A 23,628-nucleotide genomic window follows, 5' to 3' on the forward strand; every position below is an offset into this window, starting at 1 on the left:
TCGCAGCATCTTCAGGTCTCAATTTATGGTATTTTGTCATTCAGGTTTGATTCAATTTCCTGCCTGTTCTTTCTTTACGATAGGACATCATGCATTACGAGCAACTGAAGGCCGCAGTCATACAGCATGACCTGCTGGTGGATAATCTAATCTATAAGGTACACACACAGACACTCCTACACGTTTAAGAAGGTTTGAAAGGTGCAGTTTATTCAATAAAAATAGATTTAGTGTCTGTTTGATTTATACGTTTTAGACTAATTGGACGTTTTCTATCTTTGCTTAAAGTAGGATTTTTACATTTTCTTCATTAGGTTTAGAGTTTAACCAAAGTCCGGAGTCATGTGTCGTTCCAAGGTCATGTTTTCTTCAAATGGTTCCATTACCGTATGAACCCAGATTAGATATGGACCAAAAAAAATTTTTCTACTTCTAAGCATGCTTCGATTTGATTTGTTAGGCAGTTATCATATCATGACGGATAATTAGCTTGTTAATTGCGTAAATATAGAATGCAGTTGTGCTTCTTCTTTTTTTTTTTTTTTACAACTCAGGATGTGAAGCTGACTGCAAGTAATGATGACTATTACTTTGTGTTTGAAGACTTTCTGTATCAGGTGAGTGTTTGCTGAACTAACAGCATGTCTTTTCCCATCGTGGGTTTTTTTGGACATTTTTACATTTTATTTTGCTCGTCTCCACTTGCCTCCAAATGTTTTGGCACCCTAGCGCTCCACAAGATTTCACAAGTTTTATGTCCACTTGCCTCCAAAAGTAACACTGACCCTTATGGACACTTGCCTCCAAAAGTAACACTGACCCTTATGTCCACTTGCCTCCAAAAGTAACACTGGCCCTTATGTCCACTTGCCTCCAAAAGTAACACTGACCCTTATGGACACTTGCCTCCAAAAGTAACACTGACCCTTATGTCCACTTGCCTCCAAAAGTAACACTGACCCTTATGTCCACTTGCCTCCAACAGTAACACTGACCCTTATGTCCACTTGCCTCCAAAAGTTACACTGACCCTTATGTCCACTTGCCTCCAACAGTAACACTGACCCTTATGGACACTTGCCTCCAAAAGTAACACTGACCCTTATGTCCACTTGCCTCCAAAAGTAACACTGACCCTTATGTCCACTTGCCTACAAAAGTAACACTGACCCTTATGTCCAAAAAGCACCGGCCTTTGCAAATACTTGCTTCGTCAAAGCCAACATCAAAGTTTGTTGCGACGAACTTTACAAATCTAGTTTTAAATTGTTTTAATAACAGGTGATGTAATTATTTTCTAGCTCCACTTTTCATTACATTCTTTTGAGAGATACTACAACTGTTATCGGAAACTTCTAGTTTTTTTTGCACACAGCTTTATAACGGAAACTTTTAAAGCACATCATCCATTCAAGCTCCAATGCCAAAAAGTGGATGAGCCTAAAAATACCACAAAATCTCTTCAGTCATAGGGAAAGACTCAAAACATTTTTTTTAATCAATTGTTTAACTTAGTTGTTTTATTATTATTATTATTATTATTATTATTATTATTATTATTATTATTATTATTATTATTATTATTATTATTATTATTATTTATGATGACTTAACTATATCTGACCTAAATCCAGCTTTTTTGTATTCACATCTCTCAGCACTGATGGCAGCTGTAGTTAACATCCTGATAATGTTTACAATCTGGTAGTTATGCTACTGACTACTGAAAATGTAGCGCTGAACAAAAATAGTGACATGTCGCAAGAGTATATTCTCCTGTCCCAGACCACAGGTGTGAAATGATTAACAGCATCAGGTGAACATAAATATTTGCTTTTCTACCATTTTTCCGAGCAGATAAAACTATGTTGTGTAATAGTACTAGTGCTCATAGGCAGGGCTTCAAGAGTTTATCCTCGGAAAGGACTGAAAGTAGAAATCTGTTATCTATCTATCTATCTATCTATCTATCTGTCTGTCTGTCTGTCTGTCTGTCTGTCTGTCTATCTATCTATCTATCTATCTATCTATCTATCTATCTATCTATCTATCTATCTATCTATCTATCTATCTGTCTGTCTGTCTGTCTGTCTGTCTGTCTGTCTGTCTGTCTGTCTGTCTGTCTATCTATCTATCTATCTATCTATCTATCTATCTATCTATCTATCACATACTTTTTCTGTAATGTTAGCTTAAAGCATTTGGTTAGTAAAGGCACTGCAATGCACCAAATGGGGGGAAAAAAAAGATTTCAGTTCCTTTTGTTCCTATTATTAGAATAAATGGGACCTGATGAATGACATCTGCAACTGGAGGCTGTGCATGCGATCTTAAGTACACCACTCTGCAAATTGCACCTGAGCAATTTGCCATCGATTTAAAGGAAATCGTTTAAAATTAAAGCCAGGAGACTGTGTGTGTGTGTGTGTTGTGTGGGGGGGTATGAGGACAAAATGTTCTCATAATGATAGTAACTCATGACAATTTGTGTGTTCTTTACAAGGTTCTCCTGTGTTTTTCTCGGGACACTGCAGTTCTGGAGCATTTTAGCTACAATAGTGCATCTCCTCCTAAATCCTACATCCAGGGTAAAATCCACATAACTGCATGTCTCTCAGCTTACTTGTGTGTTTGAATGTGCATTAGTGTGTATTGTTGTGTGTCGTCTGTATTATAGTAACACAGTGCGTTACCCAGTGTTAGATTATGTTAGATCAGCAGTTCCCAAACTGGGGGGTCGCAGAGTGGGGGTCGGGGGGTCGCGAGATGATTTCCAGAAACTTTATTTATTTATTTTTATTTTTATTTTTTTTGTATGTTAAAAAAGGTTGTAATGATGTCCCTTTTGGATCACTTTCATATTTCCCTGAAGGAGACGCTCCCGACCAATATGACTGGATAAGGTCACCATTCAATGTAACCACGGCAAATTATATTGCGTCAGATATGGAAGATGCGCTGATAAAACTTTCAACCGATCGAACCCTGAGGACGGCATTTGACGGCAAGACACTGGATGAGTTCTGCGTTTCTGTCGTGCTGGAATATCCACAGTTGTCGAAAGCCGTGTTGGATGTACTCATGCAAATTGGCTCAACGTATTTATGCTAAAAGAATTTCTCTGTGCTGACTTACATTAAGAATAAACACAGGTCACGGCTTAACGTGGAAGATGATCTGCAGGTGGCGATCTCCAAAATTGAACCTAGAGTGGACCTGGGGAGTCGTCAGCAGTCTACTACTGGGGGGTCGTGGTCTGAAAAGTTTGGGAACCCCTGTGTTAGATTAGAGTGTTAGCGTATTATGTCAAAGAATGTGGTAAGTAAGGAATTCCCCAGAAGTTGTTATATGAATAATCAGCCACCCCCTAGCTTGTGTTTGAGCGTGATATCGCTTGTCATGTTCTAGAGAAATCGCAGAGCGTAAAGTCCCCTGTTCTGATGACTTTCTCATACTGGAAAAGCAAAAGGAGCAGATTTACCTCTGACTCTTACCGAGACTTAAATGATGTAGATCAGCTGTTGTACAAGTTCCAGTAAATTTGCTCTCACTATAGAAATGATAACGTAGCAGAATCGGCGCATTAATAAGAACCTCTGATGTGCAGCCAGCATTACTGTCTCACTTGAGATCCTTTAGAAGTCTAGAAACAACGGCATTTTCTGACCTATCAGATGCGAGAAAACAACAGCGCTGTTTTTAACCTTGTATTTATCCCATTTTTTCTTATAATCAATAAAATGTGGTGTTTTCCTTAGGCAGGTCTGGTGCAGAGGAGTTTGCTGTGGTGTATCCTCCAAATGGTACATTTAAATAACCTACATCCTCCTTTAAATATCTGTTTCACTTGTAACAAGGATCTTTTATAGACATAATAGATACTACTATATACCTAGTGCTGTTTTATCTCTAACTCAGTCTAGATCACGTTTTGTTTGTGTCTTTTAGGTGTTATCCCTTTCCATGGCTTCTCAATGTATGGTGAGTGTGAGCACATTTCATTTTGTGAATGAACTTTTTATAGGAGCACCAGTCCCGTCGCTCGTTTGTGCTCACAGAAATTGAACAGAGTACAAAGAATACAGAAAGACCAGGTGACAGAAGTAGATCCTAATATGGTCTTCTGCTGTTCTGGCTCATCCGTATTAAGGTTCGACAATCTGGGATGCTTTTCTGCTCACTGTGGTTGTAACGAGTGCTTATTTGAGTTGAGTCGCCATAGCCTTTGTGTCAGCTCAAACCACCCTGGGCATTCTTCTCGGATCTCTCTCATCAAAAAGGTGTTTCCTGCCACAGAGGTGTTTGATATGAGCATTAACTATTTTATTCATAGTTACAAGTGATATCAAAGTTAACAATATTGAATGTGTGTGTCAGGGAGTGTGTGTGTGTGTGTGTGTGTGTGTGTGTGTGTGTGTGTGTGTGTGTGTGTGTGTGTGTGTGTGTGTGTGTGTGTGTGTGTGTGTCAGGGAGTGTGTGTGTGTGTGTGTCAGGGAGTGTGTGTGTGTGTGTGTCAGGGAGTGTGTGTGTGTGTGTGTCAGGGAGTGTGTGTGTGTGTGTCAGGGAGTGTGTGTGTGTGTGTGTCAGGGAGTGTGTGTGTGTGTGTGTCAGGGAGTGTGTGTGTGTGTGTGTGTGTGTCAGGGAGTGTGTGTGTGTGTGTGTGTCAGGGAGTGTGTGTGTGTGTGTGTGTCAGGGAGTGTGTGTGTGTGTCTGTCAGGGAGTGTGTGTGTGTCTGTCAGGGAGTGTGTGTGTGTCTGTCAGGGAGTGTGTGTGTGTCTGTCAGGGAGTGTGTGTGTGTGTGTGTGTGTGTCAGGGAGTGTGTGTGTCAGGGAGTGTGTGTGTGTGTCAGGGAGTGTGTGTGTGTGTCAGGGAGTGTGTGTGTGTGTCAGGGAGTGTGTGTGTGTGTCAGGGAGTGTGTGTGTGTGTGTCTGTCAGGGAGTGTGTGTGTGTCTGTCAGGGAGTGTGTGTGTGTCTGTCAGGGAGTGTGTGTGTGTGTGTGTCTGTCAGGGAGTGTGTGTGTGTGTGTGTGTCAGGGAGTGTGTGTGTGTGTGTCAGGGAGTGTGTGTGTGTGTCAGGGAGTGTGTGTGTGTGTGTGTCAGGGAGTGTGTGTGTGTGTGTGTGCGCGTCAGGGAGTTTGTGTGAGGGAGTGTGTGTGAGGGACTGTGCGTGAGTGTGTTTCTTGTATCTGTATTATTTTATTCATAGTTACAAATGGACTCAAAGTAACCAATATTCTGTGTGTGTGTGTGTGTGTGTGTGTGTGTGTGTGTGTGTGTGTGTCCCCTGCAGTGGCTCCCCTGTGTTTTTTGTACAATGAGCCATCTAAGCTGTACAGTGTATTCAGAGAGATGTACATGCGCTATTTCTTCAGACTGCACTCCATATCCTCCTCTCCCTCAGTAAGCATGTTACACAGTATCTCACTATGCGACGGCTTGGTGTGTTTTTCAAGCTCTGGAAAATGTGTGTGTTCTTGTGTATTGCTACAGGGTATCGTTTCTCTTTGTCTTCAGTTTGAGAGGTTACTCCAAACCCATCTTCCCCAGCTCTTCTATCATTTGCAGGAGATAGGAGCTCAACCGTACGTCTGAAGCTCCGTTTATCCTCTTTATACGATGTGCAGTATCTCAGACATTAAATATATAATACACATTTTTATACCTTAAGATAGGTTAGACTCTGATGAGTAACACTGGGTTTAATAGTTTATTTAGATTTGCATTAGAGACCTAATTAATAGAAAGGTTTAGGTGTTATAGTGCTGCCTAGATTGATATATGTTTGTGTTTGTTTATTATTATGTAAAATGCAAAGATTTCTATTGAATGTTTTGTCGTTAGTTTAATCACAGCGGAAACAGTCAATTCTCCTGGATTTACTGTATAAATGGCGCCATCTAGTGTTTATCAATTGCACATACAACCTTATATAAAATGTGTCTCCTCCTCATCTGTACTTCTTGAATAAAGAAGGGGATTGTAGACAATTTATTGCTTGTTTTTGTTCCAGAGGCAATTATCAGTTTTTCAAGCCTGGGACTAACAAGGGCCACATTCACACTGCAAGTCTTAATGCTCTATTCGGATATTTTGCTCAGATCTGATTTTTTTGTTTGGCTGTTCACATTACCTTTTAAATTGTGACCTATATCAGATACCAGTGTGAACTGTTTGCTGTTTCTAACTGACCCGCATGCGCAAACGAACAATAACAATGATGTCACACGCAGCACGCAATTGCGCTAAAAAGTTGGCGAGGTTATGGAGGAAGTAATGTATCATCTGGTGCAAGCAAACATATCATGTAATGCTATAATGTGATGTATTCAATGCAAACATTACAAGCTGGTTCACGTAACCACTTTATATAACACTCTTAACACACACGTTGCCTGTCACGTTTTCGCCGGCGCAAAAAAAAAGTTTTCGCCGGGCATAATTGTGACGAATGTTGATGTAGATTGACATAAAAGTCGCATCAAATCCGCCTTGGCTGTTCACACTGCGGCCACATTGGAAAAAATCAGATTTGGGTCTGATTCAGGACCACATACGGAAGTGGCCCAGATCTGATTTGAAAAAATCAGATCTGGGCCAGATTTGAGTGTTCACACTACTCCTGAAGAAGTCTGACCTGGTCACTTGACCCCCAAAAAATCGGATTTGGGCCACTTTTACCTGCAGTGTGAACAGGGCCCTGAATAACTCACAATCTTTCACAATAAGGCGAAAACTTTTTACTATTAAGCCACCTGGGATTAGACTTTTGATTTTTTTTTTAAATGTTTAAGTTTTAATGCTATTGATAAATCAAGCTTTCCACCTCAGATTGCGCATCGCGTTTAAGTGGATGGTTCGGGCTTTCTCGGGATACCTTTCCACTGACCAACTCTTGTTGCTATGGGACCGTATCCTTGGCTACAAGTCCTTAGAGATAGTAGCAGGTGAGTCCTGAGTTTTGAAGTTGTATACTGAACACATTTAACCCTTAAATCCTGATCCTCGATCTGCTGCATTTTTTGTAAACGGTACAGAAAACCGAGCCTTTTTGATCGGCTGTCCTTCTCATCTCCACTCTAGTTCTGGCGGCTGCTGTCTTCACGTTCCGGGCTGAAAATCTGATGGAGGTGACGTCACTGGCCGCGGCCGAGGTGAGCGTGTGTGCATGAGAGAGAAGGCACAGAAAGGTACTGAAATAGCGTGTTGACTTACAGCCAGCACCAGTAACCCAGTCTCCCTAAGGCACGTCTTAGAATCGCTGGCCTGGACATTTTTAAATTCAGACCACACTCCCTCCCTCCTGGCCCCTAAATGTCCAAAACCAAATGCATTACTGGTTGCTAAAAAGTTTTCCATGTTTTTCTAAAACGTAGGCTTCTTTTGAACACATTACTTCCTGAGGCTTATTTAATGAATGTTGCTGATGTAGAATGCACGTGTGTGTATGTTTTGAGTTTCTTTTCCTCCTAACTATTAAACAGATTCCTACATTGTGTTTTAATTAGTAACACATCAATATTGTGGACTGTCACTTGAATAGTTAACATTTTAAGAGCAGCATCATTTGTTGCTGTCTCAGGCGACAGTCGGATTGACAGCTGTAGTAAAACTTCATCTGAGCCGTTGGCGGAGGTCCCTGGCCATAACACACTGACGCACGGCCTTGAGGCGAGGAAAGGAAGATGCTGCTGTGCTCTATCTGCTTGCTCATGTAGCACCTGGCCCTGCTGAAGAACGTATCATAACATACAATATTTTTAGCACCTAGGGCCTGGGGTCTGAAACTTTAGAAGCCTGCAAACATGATAGGAGCCTCTAAATTTACTCCCCGCCAAGCCTAAAAGGCCAGAGCTTGAGAATGCTAATGTAAGACACACAACCCATTCTCAAGCTCTTCTCAAGTCTTTTAGGCTTTAAAGCAGGTAAATTAGTTGATTCCTCTTCCTTACATCAGAGTCTGTTGAGCCTGGCTATATTTCTAGTGCCTTTTCATTTTTGCCCTCTTTAGTGTGGCTATGCAAAATTTGACATGATTGATTAAATAAGGAATACAGCACGAGGAGGTGCGTGAAGAAATCAATCAGGATCTCTGTGGTGTAACACGGTTACCTCCAGGAAATCCACTTTCAAACATTTCTAATTATTTCCATTATGCCCAAGCATGTTTTATTCCTATATATATATAAATAAATTGGTAAATTTTTGTCTACTGAACAGTATTTTGTCATGAAGGCTCTTACTGACTGCTACAAAGCACCGACACTGGAGACTCGTATCATATCCATAACTGTTTTATTACACAATGGGTTTACGCCTAAATGCATGTATTGTCAGTCTTAGATTCTGATACAAGTCTCGGTATTTGGCCGTTACCATGGAAACGATACTCTATTTGAACTTGCGCTTCAATATAAACCGATCACTCATTTAATTCGACAGCACAGCGCTATAACAGTATTTTACAGCAATAGACGTAAAGTTCTTGTCACACCCGTAGCATTAGAAACAGGTCTATAGTAAATAGCTTAAACTCATACCTACTCGGTTCTGAGACATCCAGTTTTGACAAGCGTTTATGTTCTCATTAGAAAGAATTAAATGGCTGTTTTTTTCCCCTTCCTTGCTTTACAAGTCACCCTGACCCCAGTGTGACATGCCTCAATGTTTTCTTCATAAATCCTGCACTGAAATTGGTGTTTCATGTCTCCTGAAGTTATTTATTTTTATTGTGTCCGTTTTTGTCACAGGCTGTCCTCGCTGACCTCTCAACCCTCAAGGTTATACCCCTCCTGCAGATATTCCTCTTTGCTACAGACATCTAAAGGATGTTGTGTGGAAGAGCATCATCTCAATGGGGTCAGCGGTGTCCATGACAACCAAATAGATCGTCTCGAATGATGACGTAGAAACGAATTAAAAAATAACGAAGAGACGCAATACACGTTCTCTGTGCCTTGAAATCCGTAAGATCAGCTTTTAATCGGTCCGCATGCTCCAGCAGGTCTATAGTGAATCAACCGCTTTATACGATGTAATACTGACATTCTTCTTGTGAATGATTGTGTCATATTATGTCCTGTATTTGTTTTTCATTTCAATAGCAGCTGCTTTCACCAGTGAAAGATGTGTTACTGAACAGACTTGGCTTGAGAATGCTAATGTAAGACGCACAATCCATTCTCAAGCTCTTCTCAAGCCCTTTAGAATTATCTCTTAAAAACGAGTCAAATTAATATGCGGAAAATAATATCGTGCTTTTATGTAGTTTTCATGATTAGTGCTTTTTTTTATTTTCCAAACTAAACACCCTTCCAAAAATGATGACACCCTTGAGGTTTAAATCGGGTGCAAACTGATATAGAGACTGTTACAGAACAGTCTAATCCCAGAAAGAGTCTAATCCCTGCTGGTGAATGACAAAAGGGTTTTATCCTTTATAGCAGAGGGAAACAGAGCTTGATCAAAGGCAGCAGCGGAGTTCCTGGGAGCTGAAAGGCTCTCAGCGTAGGCTGCTGTATGACATTAACAAAGATGAAGCATTTACAAAATATGAATGGAAGAATGAACTTTTTTTTTTTTGCATTTAATTTTTAATTTTTATTTTTTTATGAATAAAACATATAAGAAAAAAACGTAGCTCCTTCTGCCATGTTTTTCTTTAGGCAACTAATTTGAGTGGAATGGTTGGGTCTTGTCTTTCTTTTATATTGCTCATTGTCTTCAGTTGTAAACAGGATTATAAAGGACAACGGAAAGCATATAAGCAGCATATAATACACCTATAAATAACAACTGACTTAGATGAAGTACTAAAGAACAAATAAGTTCATTGATCTGGGGGTGAAGCTGTAAGAATTAAACTCACCTGTGATATATTGTTGTAGACATTTTAAAGGTGATCCGATACATGCCATGGACGAAACAAGCTATGGCAGTATATACCTACAGCTTTACGCACAAGAATTGTGTTATTATTGCTATAGTGTTTATTATGTATCCTGACTTATTTTGACATGAGTCGTTATGCTTGCAGACCATATGCATGTGCTGGAGAAACACTCATATTATATGGATTGTGTAAAACAGGCATGTTATTATGTGACGAATGAACCAGCCTGAAGCATATGATACAGATTTGGCTTGTAATGGCTCATTATATCAATCCCTTATCATGTATCCTCACAACACTTAATGAGCCTGCTGGGTTTTTTTGGGTTTTTTTTTTTTGTTGGGGGGGGGGGGGGGTGATATTTATTACCATGTTGTATTGCTGCACAACGTGTTGAATATGCCATCAGTTACGTTTCTGAAGTTTTTACTAAAACTATTTTGTATGAGTTATTGTTTTTTTTTTCAGATGAACGCATAACCACAGCACTTTGCCAAAATCAATGAATTCTTCTGTATTTATGAATGACCCGCTGTACACATTTGTTTGTTATCGTATATCTAACAATGTGGAATATTTGTTTAGAAAGTGGCTTCCTGTTTTCTTTTTGTTATAGCCGCTATAAACAGCTGTTTTTAATCTCTGGTAGATGATAAGACTTTAATTTTAAAAAATCCCTGTTAAAAAAGAAAAAAATATTCCCCAAAATAAAACTTTGCAATATGACAAATGACATGTTTCTTTCTCTGTTTGTGTCCAATAAACAAGTCCCTACGAATTATGTTACTACAGAATTAAAATTATTAAAGTGTGTGTATGTATGTATGTGTATATACAGACCAAAAGTTTGGACACACCTTCTCATTCAAAGAGTTTTCTTTATTTTCATGACTACGAAAATTGTAGATTCACACTGAAGGCATCAAAACTATGAATTAACATAGTGTGTGAATAAATAATAATAATGTATATAATGTGGAATAAATAATAATAATGTATATAATGTGGAATTATATACATAACAAAAAAGTGTGGAAAAAAAATGACCTCAAACACCTCCAGTCTGTGTAAGGGCAATTTGACCATGAAGGAGAGTGATGGGGTGCTGCGCCAGATGACCTGGCCTCCACAGTCACCGGACCTGAACACAATCGAGATTGTTTGGGATGAGCTGGACTGCAGAGTGAAGGCAAAAGGGCCAACAAGTGCTAAATGTTCTCTTTGAATGAGAAGGTGTGTCCAAACTGTGGTCTGTACTGTATACATTATATATATATATACACACACACACACACACACACACACACATACATGCATACATACACACACACACACACACACACATACATGCATACATACACACACAGTATATATATGTGTATATATATATATATATATATATATATATATATATATATATATACGTATATATATATACGTATATATATATACATATATACGTATATATATATCAGATTCGGGGAATTCAGCAGTGCTGACATTTTGTATGTATAATTTATTTAAGAAGATAGTGTGCAACCTTTGGCTCACACTGGCTATGACCAAATCACATTACTGGGCGTGCTACTGAGACCACTAATATGCCCACTATTTGACACATTCCCCAGCTGACGTTTATGACAAAATATTTAGTTGGTTCATTTGTGGGTTTAGACATAGCTAATGTTAGCATCATTAACTTAGCAGAGAGGCACCCTGGCTTACAGTAAAGCACCCTCTTAACTTCTTTTCCATGTGCTTAGCCTGTCTAGATCCCCCTGCTCTTTGCTTGGCTGTTTGCCTCCTTTGCTCCCGCCTGTGTGCTCATATCAAATTTTGCCTCCCTTCAATTTTTTTTGAGCTGCTTCTCCCTCCTTGTACCACACACACACACACACACACACACACACACACACCAGCTCTGCAAGGTGGCTTTTCTGGGCCCATCTGTCACCTGTTTGTGCAGCTTCCCATGCCGTGACCTGCTTATCGCTTCTGAATCCCTGCTTGTTTTTAAAGCTCTGTTATTCTTGTGTCTAACTTCACTCAGTGTTGCCTAGAGGGTTTGGGACTTTTCGGTCTGGCAATCAAAATGCCTCACAGACAAAAAATGTACACACCAACTATCCAAACCAGTTCTAACTCTGTTTCTTGTGCATCTTGTTATTTTTAATTTTAGCTACATTACTAAGAACCAGAAATTAAGCTTTTTATACTGTTAAAGGTTCGGAGCAACACTAACTAACTTAAAATCAACCTGGAAGCAATTCCAGTGTGTAATATGCTCATCATTAGTAAATAAAATCTCAGTGATTTAATCTAATAGGTCTGTTAGAGAAAGAAAGACATGAGCAGGCTCTGTTATAGAAGATGAGAAGTTAAGCACTACAATATTATTTTTAAACTCATTGGATTGTGGGTAAATTAGTTTTATACATTTCATATTTACATGACTGCATATATGAGTAGACAAAGTCTTGATTTACTCTGTAGCCAATTATTCAAATAGTGCAGTTTTAAAGCCTTTCTTGGTCGACTTGAAGGTCACCGTCACCGTAGTGCTCACTTATTAGTGCAAATTATTGTGTGAGATGCTGCATCATCATTTGCAATCTTAAAGTTGTAGGTACAGCATTATTAATTAATATGCAAAATGCTGAACTGTAGTTTTTGCAAGTATATTGATTTCACCTTTGCCAGGAAAAGACTTCAGAGCTACCGTTGCTAGCTAGATGGCATTGGATGAGCCATCATGTTAATCAAAGTAATGCAAGTAGCTGATGTAAAGTAGCAACTGAAAATAAACAGGTATACAGCAATCATCATTTATACTGAACACAACCTACGTTTTGCATCTAGCTCTGACATCAGAGATAAGTGACCCGTATGGAGTACTTTTAAAAACAAGTGGCTTGTGACTGGCTAACCTACCAAGTTCCCCTGAGTGTTAGCTAAGGTTTGTCAGTCAATAGTAAATGTTTGAAATGTAGCAATGTAATCTGCTTAGATTATGCCATCAATGCAAAGAACTTGCTCTGTAGTTTACAGCAGAACAAGTCATGGCTTTGCTACAGAACATTCCAAAGCTTTGGATATGTGTTGAATAGTGTGTGCAAGTTCACGAGGCTTGAATGCCATGTACAAAACTGTCAATCACCTGATGAACCGTGCACTTTTAATTATCATCGGATCACCCGGGTACTGCAGCTGGCCACAACAGCACCTCAGTCATGTATCGGTTTCTCTTTTATACATCTGCTACAATGTCCATTCATATTTACATACAGTCGTTTGGGTGATTTCCCATGTACCTTCCCATGTAAGTGCAGAAGCAATGGGAGAAAGCAACAACAATCAAGCATGCCTCCAGTGTTGTGTAGAGTGCTGTGCAGCAAGATATTGTGCCATGTGCAACTAATTCTTGATTCCTAAATAAAGGATTTTAAACAGCTGCTGCAGTATTTACAGTATATACAACATCAGTGTGTAATGATGTATCATCATTGTTCCCAGTCACTGATAATGATCGCCCCACTGACCAATCACTGATCATCATTGTCCCTAACAACCAATCACTGATAACTTTTGCCTGACTGACCAATCACTGATCACTATCTTGTGTCCCACCCATAATCGTATATTATTCTTTTAACTTGTTTTCTGTGCAAACATTTACCAGTAATAAAAACATGTTTTTCCTGAGACCTGTAAATGTTTAGTTTTAGTTCCGCTTTTTTTCTTTAGCGCTTCTTTTGTATTTTTCATTGTATCTCACATATTTCACATATAAATAATAATTGACACAAAATTCTTATATTGCATTTACATACGCAAGCAAATATATTCTTCTAACTTTTGTGTGTTTTTACATTTACAGCATTTGGCAGATGCCCTTATCCAGAGCGACTTACATTATCTCATTTTTATACAACTGAGCAATTGAGGGTTAAGGGCCTTGCTCAGGGGCCCAACAGTGGCAGCTTGGTGGACCTGGGATCGAACTCACAACCTTCTCATTAGTACCCCAACACCTTAACCACTAGGCTACCACAGGCCTAGTGGTTTCATTGATAGAAATGATATAGAAATTCAAATAGAAATAAATTGTTTGATGGATTTTATAAATAGTTAGCTTATAGACAATAATAAGCGAAATAGTTAGCTTGTTATTATCTTATTCTATTCTATTCTATAATATTATATTCTTATTCTATTCTATATCTTCCTTTACCAAACACTCACAAATATACAAATTACCATGTAGATTCAATGAATATACAAATAATCTGTTGCGTCATCTGGCGACATTAAGCGGCTAGCAGGCACGAGCTACTTTGCCCTGAAAGCTGAGGCCACGCCCCCTTTTCTGGTCGTCTTGGATAAATCTCAGTAGATTTGGAACCAGGTCCAACCCACTGTTAATGAATAATGAATTAGTTCAAAACGAATCGATTTAACAAAAGTTCAACATTAAAAAAAAAAAGAAAAAAGAAAGAAAACTGAATTACATTGACGTTAATATTCCCGCGTTTTGCATTTTAATCGTCTCCCAGCACCAACCAATCAGATTCTGCCATGTTGGGACAGTCTGACCAATCACAGCTCACCCCACAGATGAAAACTTGCCTAGCGGCATTGTGTTGATTCTAAGGGGAAGTTGGAGCTAAAACGTCGGTTTTTTTTAATCCTAACGTGATTGAAATGAAAACGCCGACTGATGGACGCCGCATCTTCAGCACGTCTGAGCAGTAAAGCAGGAAGTGTTGGACAACATCGGTGTTTCCGTGTGTCAGGATTTCCCCAAACACAACTTCTGGCGCGTGCGCGCGCGCGCTCTTTATCTTTCCCATTCCGACAGTCATTTTCATGCTTCACCTGGTCTGCATATCACTTTACTACCTGCACTGTCGCTGCTGTTCGTTTAGGGATCGCACGGAATGTTGTGTTCAAACGAGAAAGAACCCGCAGCCTAAATTTGACACTACTGTGATGGTCTCGCGCTGATCACAGCGTCACAGCTGGAGACGCTGAAGAGTGAAGCGATTTGCATAAAGACTCTTCCGCCCCTGCTGTTCACTTCTGCATCGACTGCGAAGGTGGTGATACGATGCCACACACGGACAGCACAGGACCCGGCATGCACCCCTGCTGACCCGTGCAAGATGTGTCCTCGAAGCCCGTAACTATTTGGATATATTCAGTTTGGATTTGCATGGGCACTGAGGACGGGATGTGACACCGTGCAGTTCGTGGAGGCGGATCTTCTTCACACCGTGTATTCAGTTCGCTATGCTGGAGAGACTACACACGATGTTCGCCTTCTCTCTGTGGAACTATTACTGATCATTTAAGCTGAGGCCAGTCGTCAGGATCAGACTCCTGCAACGCACTGGATGCTTATATATACACATTATATTTATATATCTCTCTATATTAACCTGCTTTTTTGTTTTTTCTCCTCTTTTTTTTTTTTGGAGGCTGCCTGTTTTTTTTGTGCACCTGGTTAGAAGGGATGTCCCCAAATCGGAAATTCTTCATCAATTCACACTTTTATTTTTATCTTTGGGACTTGACTTAGGGAGTAACTGAGGTGTTGGTTGAGAGCAAGGCTTTTCTGTAATTGTGTTTTTATAGCTGATCTTGTGCGCGCGAGCCCCAATGGTGTTGTGACTGATCCTGTGTCTGGCCTTTTGCTTTCTGCTGAATTTAAGGCTACACTTTTTCTCCCCGACACTTTGGACGGCGGCTTTATTTTGATTTAATTTGATTTCACTAAGCCCTTTTTGTTTTACTGTGTGTGTGTATGTGTGTGGGAGGAACTGAAAGCTGTTCGTCCATCATGTCTCAGTTGTCTGGGTTAGCGCTCGTGCTACGTGGACTGTTCATCTGTGCGCTCGTGGGATTAGAGCTGATCTTCTCAGGAGCTTTGGCTGCTTCAGACACCACCATTGTGTCACCTCCAGGTAAGTTTAAAGCCTCCAAACGCTTTTCGGTAAAGGTATTCTACACATCCTGGTTGCTTACACGGCTAAAAGGGCTAATCCTTACAGCAGACTCGCTCCTGGGCGAAAGCAGAATATCTCTTTGATGTGCAGTGGTTAAAGATTATGTGTGTGTGTGTGTGTGTGTGTGTGTGTGTGTGTGTGTGTGTGTGTGTGTGGAGATTCCCATCAGCAACTAATTACAGTTTACAGTAGACAATTTTATTGCTGTGTTTATCACGGTGTTACATCGTCATTGCTTCGAGAAGGGGACTGACTTCCTCTTTCAGCAGTGAGAAGGTAAACCTCAGGATTCCCAACATAGAGCAGGGAATCTCTCTCTCTCTCTCTCTCTCTCTCTCTCTCTCTCTCTCTCTCTCTCTCTCTCTCTCTCTCTTTTGTCTCCCCTCTCTCTCTCCTTTTGTCCCCCCTCTCCTTTTGTCTCCTCTCTCTCTCTCTCTCTCTCTCTCTCTCTCTCTCTCTCTCTCTGTCTCTCTCTCATACACCCAAATGTCTCATATGTTGCTTCTATATTATTGCTCACCTATACAGAATGCTGCAATATGAAAACCCCTCCATCCAATCACTGAGCACTTCCTTTTGCGAGCATCTCCCACTCATCTTCAGTCAACTACTTTGTCGTGGTGAAGGTCACGGCGGGTCTGAATTCTGTCTCAGAAACACCTGGCATGATCGTGAAGCCACTGTGGATGAGATGCCAGTCCATCACAGCACACCACATTTACATACTTGCTCACACCTAAGGGGTGTGTAATAGAGCACTGAGAGGAAACTGGAGGAAAAATCCTCCTTGAACACAAAGTTCAGCCCTGAGTTAGGTCACATTGTCTGTTCCATTAAACACAATAATAATAACAATAATACTATGATCATTATCACATTATGACAGTTACCACATTACATACCCCAGTGTCACACATCAGATTGAACATTCAGCAAATACCTGAATTTGATTGTTTTCATTCCCCCACAGAGCAGTTTCAAATAAATATTTGGCAGTAAAACCAACAAAAAACAAACTAAACAAACCCAAACGTAGTTCAGACACAACTATAAAGGTGCATATCTCATGTATTTAATTATTCAACACTCATTGAGATCATTGAGCTAGTCTTGTAGACCTGAATGTTATCACATTGATATAGTAATATGATCTCGTTATATAGTAATAACCAAATCTACTAGAACTCCAGGACAAACAGATGCTCTCGGATAAGTAACAGTTGTATCTCTGTGGATTTCATTTTCTAGCATTTTCTTCTCACTGAGATGGGTGTTTTTCTGAAACTAAAGGCCTGTTTGCTCTACTGTTGTGGAACATGACCAGAGAGGATTCCCGGTTTGAAATTTGTTTCAATTAGCGACATATGCTTTGGCGCAGATTGCCTGTGATTTCTGACGTTGTGCTCCGATCTCCGCTGTAATGCATAGCGTTTAAACACTTAAGCCCAAGTTTGTCTTGAGTTGCTGCAACATGACACTGCTTTCAAGAGCCTGTGTGAATGGGCCATAGGATAGTGAGGGTCATGGCTAACATGGCTGAACGTATGTGGCCCAAATTCAGCTGGATAGTCTTGGCTAGATCTGTCACACACAGCTGTTTTCTCAATCCCGGGCCAGGATTTAATGACAGTGTATCGTTTCAGCCGTCTGGCCTGAATCAGGCTGACCTGACAGATTGCTGTCTCTCCAGCTGGAACCCCCTCTAGCCTGCCAAGTACACGCTCTAGATAGGTGCTTATAACTAAATCCTGCCTATCAAAATTCTTAAGATGGGAAAATAATTTCGATTGTGGTAGATGTGAGGCACTCTGGATAAACCGGTGTGTGTATGTGTAAAGTGATCTGGTGTTGGGCTACCAATCGGAAGGTTGTGAGTTCGATTCCTACGTCCACCAAGCTGCCACTTCTGGGCCCCTGAGCAAGGCCCTTAACCCCCTTAATTGCTCAGCTGTATAAAAATGGATAAGGGCATCTGCTAAATGTTGTAAATGTAATGGTGATATTTTAGCCTCAGACGATTGTAAGTATTTGATCTGAATGTTAACTGATATACGCTTGGTATTTATTGCTTCAGTTTGTATTGTTTTAGCTAGCTGTTAGCATTCAGCTAGCGTGTTAGCTAGCACTTGAGAGATTAGGAAGAAAGCTTTTGTTAGTTAGCATTTTGATGTTTTCCCACTTGTGCTTGGATTTTATCATTACTGTCAGCAGTCAGTGTGTGATTTAAGGGCTTGAGATTTGAGTACGGAGTTGCTGCACTTTTGCAAAGCGCTAGCTTATGTCTTCCCTTGAGCCTGACTCCCGTGGTGTTAATATGCTTGTTACTTCCTTTGTTAGACTCACAAAAAGTGTTTACTGTGTGTTGCAGAAGAACTGTTTATATAACACCAAAAACACATTGCTGTTAAATCAAATATTAGCACTTTTACTTGAGGAAAGAATTTCAGTACTTTCAGCACCTCTGTTAGTAGAATACACCTTATTGCTGCTGTCACACATTATCATATACATATCTGTCCATTCTAGCCTTTTCTGATGGAGTTTTTTTTTTTTTTTTCTTCCTTTTTTGCTTTGAAAAGAGACCTGTTGAAGTTTAGAGGAAAAACGTGTACAGAGAGATGGACGATTGTTTTTGCAATTTGTCAAGTACTCTTGTATGCGACTAAATATTTATTGAGCTCTTTGTTTTTCCTTCTCTCTTGCACTCTCTCTTTTTCTTTCTTTCTGTCTGGCTGTGTCTGTTTGTCTGTCTTTCTTTCTTTCAACACCCAAATGGAGCCAAACAAATACGGATGTGTAAATGCGTCTTGTTCTCAAAAAAGACATTGATTAGCATCTGCTTTTACAGATGACAGGGCATTCCTGAGGCGTCACAGCATTATGTCTGAGAGAGAGAGCAGAGCTGCCTGTGAGAGTTAAGACCGAATGCAACTGGCTGTGAGATGTGTTGCATAATCCTGTGGGCTGATTCCCACACTTTTTTATCAGGCTTCATTACTTGATGTATTTACTTAAGTCATTTAGCACACACTGTGTTTACAGCTTCTGTATGAGCGCAGTGCATCAGCCAGGCCTTTTTGGTCAATTACAGTACTAATGCTTGTTAGTATGAATGCTGTGGGTGTGTGTGTGTGTGTGTGTGGGTGTGTGTGTGTGTGTGTGTGTTTGGAGAGTCAGAAAGATCCACAATTCCCATAGGCTCTGTCTGTGTGTCCTTTAAAGGTCTTCTGGGACTTTGGGAATGACCCATTTCCCAACCAGCACTTTGCAAGGGTCATCTGCCGCTATGCAGAGTGTCTCCTCTCTCTCTCTCTCTCTCTCTCTGTCTCTCTCTCTCTCTCTGTCTCTCTCTCTCTCTCTGTCTCTCTCTGTCTCTCTCTGTCTCCCCCCTCTCTCTCTGTGTTTCTTTCTCTCTCTCTCTCTCTCTCTCTCTCTCTCTCTCTCTCTCTCTCTCTCTCTGTGTCTCTCTCTGTGTCTCTCTCTGTGTGTCTCTCTATGTGTACATGGGAATAGAAGTGTGAGAGAAAACAATTATGCAAACAGCTTCCAGTATTTTCTAATGCTTTAGAAAATAAAATAATGTTTAGAGTATGTGAGAACTGGAGTACTTGAGTGTGTGTGTGTTCCTGGAAGTGTCCGGTAAAACAATTAACAACAACTGCCAGTGTTTTCTAATGCCTTAGGAAAAAATGTTTAGAATATATAAGAACTAGACAAAGCAAAAGGAGTGTATGTGTGTGGGTGTGTGCGTGGGTGCGGTTCTGTGCGAGTCTGTGGGTGGCTTGACTGAGTGAGAGTGACTATTTGTATATATGTAAATAAGGGCTGCGGGTCAGTAAAGGGCTCCCGGGTGCAAACTGAGCGCTGCTGGAATTTCCTGCACTGCTCTCGATGCCTATCACACAGACTGGGAGTGAAACTCATTCAGTATTCATGTCTCAGCTGCTTGTACAGTTAAGAACATCACCGGATTGTGCATTGATGAACAAACTGTCAGGTTTACAACATCTGCAGTTTATATGTTGTAATGAGTTTGTATGAGTTTCATCAGGGTTATTAAAGGCACTTGGTTGGTAGACCTGATATGTCTAAAGATAAAGTCCTCATAGACTGTGCTAATATGTTTAGCAAAACAGAAATATGCCTCATTAAACAGCTGAATATTCTGGTCAGGAGATAAAACTTTTTTGAGTCTCTCAAACATTTTGTTAGAAATGTTCGATCTCTATGGTGGCTCAAGTGTTTAAGGCACTGGGTTGTTGATTGGAGGATCAGGGTTGAAGCTCCAGTGCTTTTAAGCTGCCTCAGTTGGGCCCCTGAGCAAGGCCCTTAACCTTCTCCGCTCCAACGACACTATCATATTTATATCCCCCCAAATTTTTTGCTTATCCACTCATATACACTCACTGTCCACTTTGTCATGTATAATAACTCGCGTCCAAATGCACTTTCATCTAATCAGCTGAACTATCAGGTGGCAGCAGCACAATGTTTAAACTCCTGTAGATAAAAGTCTGCAGATTCACTTAAGGTTCACGTCAAACATCAGAACGAATGAATGTGAGTGAGTGAGTGACAGATCTGTGTGTGGAAACATTTAGTTGATGAGAGAGGTGAAAGGAAATTGAACAATTGTCTCAAGCTGCCAGGAAGGAACTGGTAAATCAAATGATCAAACCATCGAAAAGCATTACACCATGTTGAGGTGGATGCGCTACAGCCGCAGAAGAGCACATCAGCTTCCACTCGTGTCAGTCAAGAACAGAAATCTGTGGCACGCACTTCTCCAAAGTGTACTCGCACCCCGATGACACGTCACAGAGATGACACTTTTTCTTCATTCTGATGTTCTGAAGATCTTGACATTTGTCTGCATTTCATGAATTGTGCTGCTGCCACACGATTGGCCGATTAGAGAATAGCATTTCCGTGCGTGTGTGTGTGTGTGTGTTAGGGAGGGGTGATAAAAAGATAATGATATGCATCGCAATAGACACGTGATCGATATCAATAAAAAATGTGTTCGATAAAACGTTAGATTTTTTTTTTATTCTTCGTCAGATGAAAACAGAGGTTGCGAAGCACGTTTGGTTGCGATAACAAAGGCACTCACTCTCTGGTAACCTAGCAACATAGGGAGTGACACGCTAACAGCCAATTATGTATCAGTATCACGTTTGGTTGCGCCATATCGTTGTCTTGTGCTGGTGCTGGATTCCGTTTCAGTAACCGGCGACTTATAAGCAGAAAATGAGCCGCAGCGAGCGAGGAAATTGTAAATAAGAGGAAAAGTCAGCTTGCCAGTATGGCGGTTTTTTGGATATTATAAGTCTGGCCGTAGTCAGACCAATGTCGTCTGCAAATTATGCAAGACCGTTTTACTATGTTTTTATTTAACACTTTGTACTATTTTATTACACTTTATTAAGCATTTCTTACATTTTCTTTCATTTCGCATTTTAAATGTTAAGAGATAATTAAGTGTTCGTTGTGACTTTAGACATATGCTTACATTTTATTTATTTGAGTTTTCCTGGTTGTTGACATTTCTGTCTTAATAACTGAGGGAATTATGATCAGAGGAAGGTTATTTTTAAAATAAAAATGTTTAAATGTAATATGTCTTTCTCCTGGTCCTTATTTTAAATGGGTCATAGAAATATTAATAATTATCGATATCGACCAGTTTTCAGCCATATTGCCCAGCCCTAGTGTGTATATATATCACACACCCACATCTATACATATATGTAGATGCGTGTGTGTGTGTGTGTGTATACACAGTCGTATGCAAAAGTTTAGGAACCCCTGACAATTTCCATGATTTTTATTTCAAAATAATAATCTAATTATCTAATAATGTCTAATTTTGTTTTGATGCATATTGTGCATTTTCTGTTAATTCAACAAACCTCATTTCACTACTGAAATATTACTGTGTCCTTCAGTTATTTGACAGATCAAAATGAAATTGCTGATCCAAACACCCAAATATTTATAAATTAAAATCATGGAAATTGTCAGGGGATCCTAAACTTTTGCATACAACTGTTTGTGTGTATATGTAGGTGTGTGTGTGTGTGTGTGTGTGTGTGTATGTATATATACTGTATGTGTGTATATACTCTGTGTGTGTGTGTGTGTGTGTGTGTGTGTGTGTGTGTGTGTGTGTGTATATATTGTGTGTGTGTGTGTGTGTGTATATACTGTATGTGTGTATATACTGTGTGTGTGTGTGTGTATAATAATTACACACACACACACAGTTCTAGCTTGTGCCACGTTTTGTTTACATTGTATTAACACTGAGCCTCTCTGGCATTTCAGAGCCACTGCACTTCTATTCTTTCTAGGCAGTAGGTGAAGTGTGGGTGCAGCAGAAGCCAGGTGTTATCATAATGTTGAGTCAGACTGATTCAGGGCGATACAAAAGATACTCGGTCGAGTTTCACCGGCTTGTCTGACCGGTATGAAGTACGACACTCATTTCTTCAAGTCGATAAAAATGCATGAGGAAAATGATCATCACTGACACACTTTAATTGGCTGTAATCTTAAACTTAAAAAAATGAGCTCATGCATTATTAAAGCATGTTGTTGAGTCTTTAAGGTCCATCTGTTCAAACACTTATAGCGTGTGACCCCACTTCATATACTCGCTTTGTGACTCTCTTTCCCCACTCGTGGCTTTAATATTTTAACTGTTTTGGACTACTGTTGAGTCGGTCAGCTTTGTGCTCGGGTCGTCCTCAGCGATTATTTGAAGACTTAACCAGGAAGGAATTAGTGTTAAGTCTGTATTGAACTCAGAAATCACTCTGAACTATTAGTTACTCAATTCCTCTTAACTATAAACTGTTGTAGAAAGGACATTATTCACATTTATATTATTTACCCTCCAGTATCACCCAGATGACCAGATTTGTGTCTGGTTCCTCTCAAGGTTTCTTCCTCATATCATCTCAGGGAGTTCTTCCTTTTGCCATCGACGCCCCCGGCTTGACTTTAGAGATTATATAGCAACTTAATTTGAAACTTTCAAATTTTTAGTCTGTTTCTATTCTTCTGCAAAGCGCTATACAAATAAATCGATTTGAAAATTCAGCTGGTTGGATGACGATGTTCGGTTTTAGGGAGTACGCACTAAACCAAGATGTTCTCTCTCTTTTTTTTTTTTTCTTTTTCTTTTTTTCTTTTCTCGATTCTCATGTGAGCCTACGAACATTTCAGATTCATGGAGAGATTCGTTAATAATAAATGAGCCGTTTAAGGTGGATTCAACAGGTCCATCATTAATGAATCATTTTGAAGAGCATGGCCTTTATTTCTGTGTCCTAGCCTGAGTACTCAAATGATCTTGGTATTAATATTACAACAGTAGGTTTAAAAAAACATTATCAGCGGTGATATATCGGTCGAAGGATCCTAAGGCGGTGTAGAGCTGCGAGTCTGTAACCACCTGCTGTACAGAATAATTCAGCAGCTCCTTTTTTTTAATCCAAGCGTAAGGAATAATAAGTTGCAGGCATACACATGAGCTCTACCTGCTTTGCTCAAGGCTCCAGCAGTGACTTTCTGTCAGTTTTATGTGATTTGAGCTCACAGTTACTGAAGGAAATCTTTCTCTAAAGATCTCTAACCTCCGGACGCTCGGTGACGTAGAGACTTCGGTAACACTTTTCAACGCATGGCGCTGTTTAAAACGATTATTATACCATGTGATATTTATTATTTT

The 23,628-nt window shown here is 40.0% G+C and overlaps 2 protein-coding genes across 3 annotated transcripts in view; both read left to right on the forward strand.

Annotated features, from left to right (window-relative positions):
* Positions 1-10,663, forward strand: part of tbc1d19 (TBC1 domain family, member 19) — a 28,902-nt gene extending 18,239 nt beyond the window's left edge. Inside the window, exons 12-21 of one of the 2 annotated variants that reach the window (XM_027134510.2) lie at positions 84-158; positions 555-617; positions 2,504-2,588; positions 3,759-3,803; positions 3,949-3,981; positions 5,290-5,399; positions 5,490-5,581; positions 6,828-6,943; positions 7,080-7,150; positions 8,747-10,663. In XM_027134510.2, coding sequence (XP_026990311.1) covers positions 84-158; positions 555-617; positions 2,504-2,588; positions 3,759-3,803; positions 3,949-3,981; positions 5,290-5,399; positions 5,490-5,581; positions 6,828-6,943; positions 7,080-7,150; positions 8,747-8,821 — 765 coding nt within the window. In that variant the 3' untranslated portion in view covers positions 8,822-10,663. The other variant, XM_027134511.2, reaches the window with a different exon arrangement.
* Positions 10,664-14,489: 3,826 nt separating this feature from the next.
* The window catches only part of stim2b (stromal interaction molecule 2b), a 46,525-nt gene continuing 37,386 nt past the window's right edge, over positions 14,490-23,628 (forward strand). Inside the window, exon 1 of the mRNA XM_027134412.2 lies at positions 14,490-15,851. Within this exon, the coding sequence (XP_026990213.1) occupies positions 15,692-15,851 (160 nt within the window). The 5' untranslated portion in view covers positions 14,490-15,691. The remainder of the gene's footprint in view (positions 15,852-23,628) is intronic.

This window comes from Tachysurus fulvidraco, chromosome 1 (genome assembly GCF_022655615.1).
Source record: "Tachysurus fulvidraco isolate hzauxx_2018 chromosome 1, HZAU_PFXX_2.0, whole genome shotgun sequence".
NCBI lineage: Eukaryota > Metazoa > Chordata > Actinopteri > Siluriformes > Bagridae > Tachysurus > Tachysurus fulvidraco.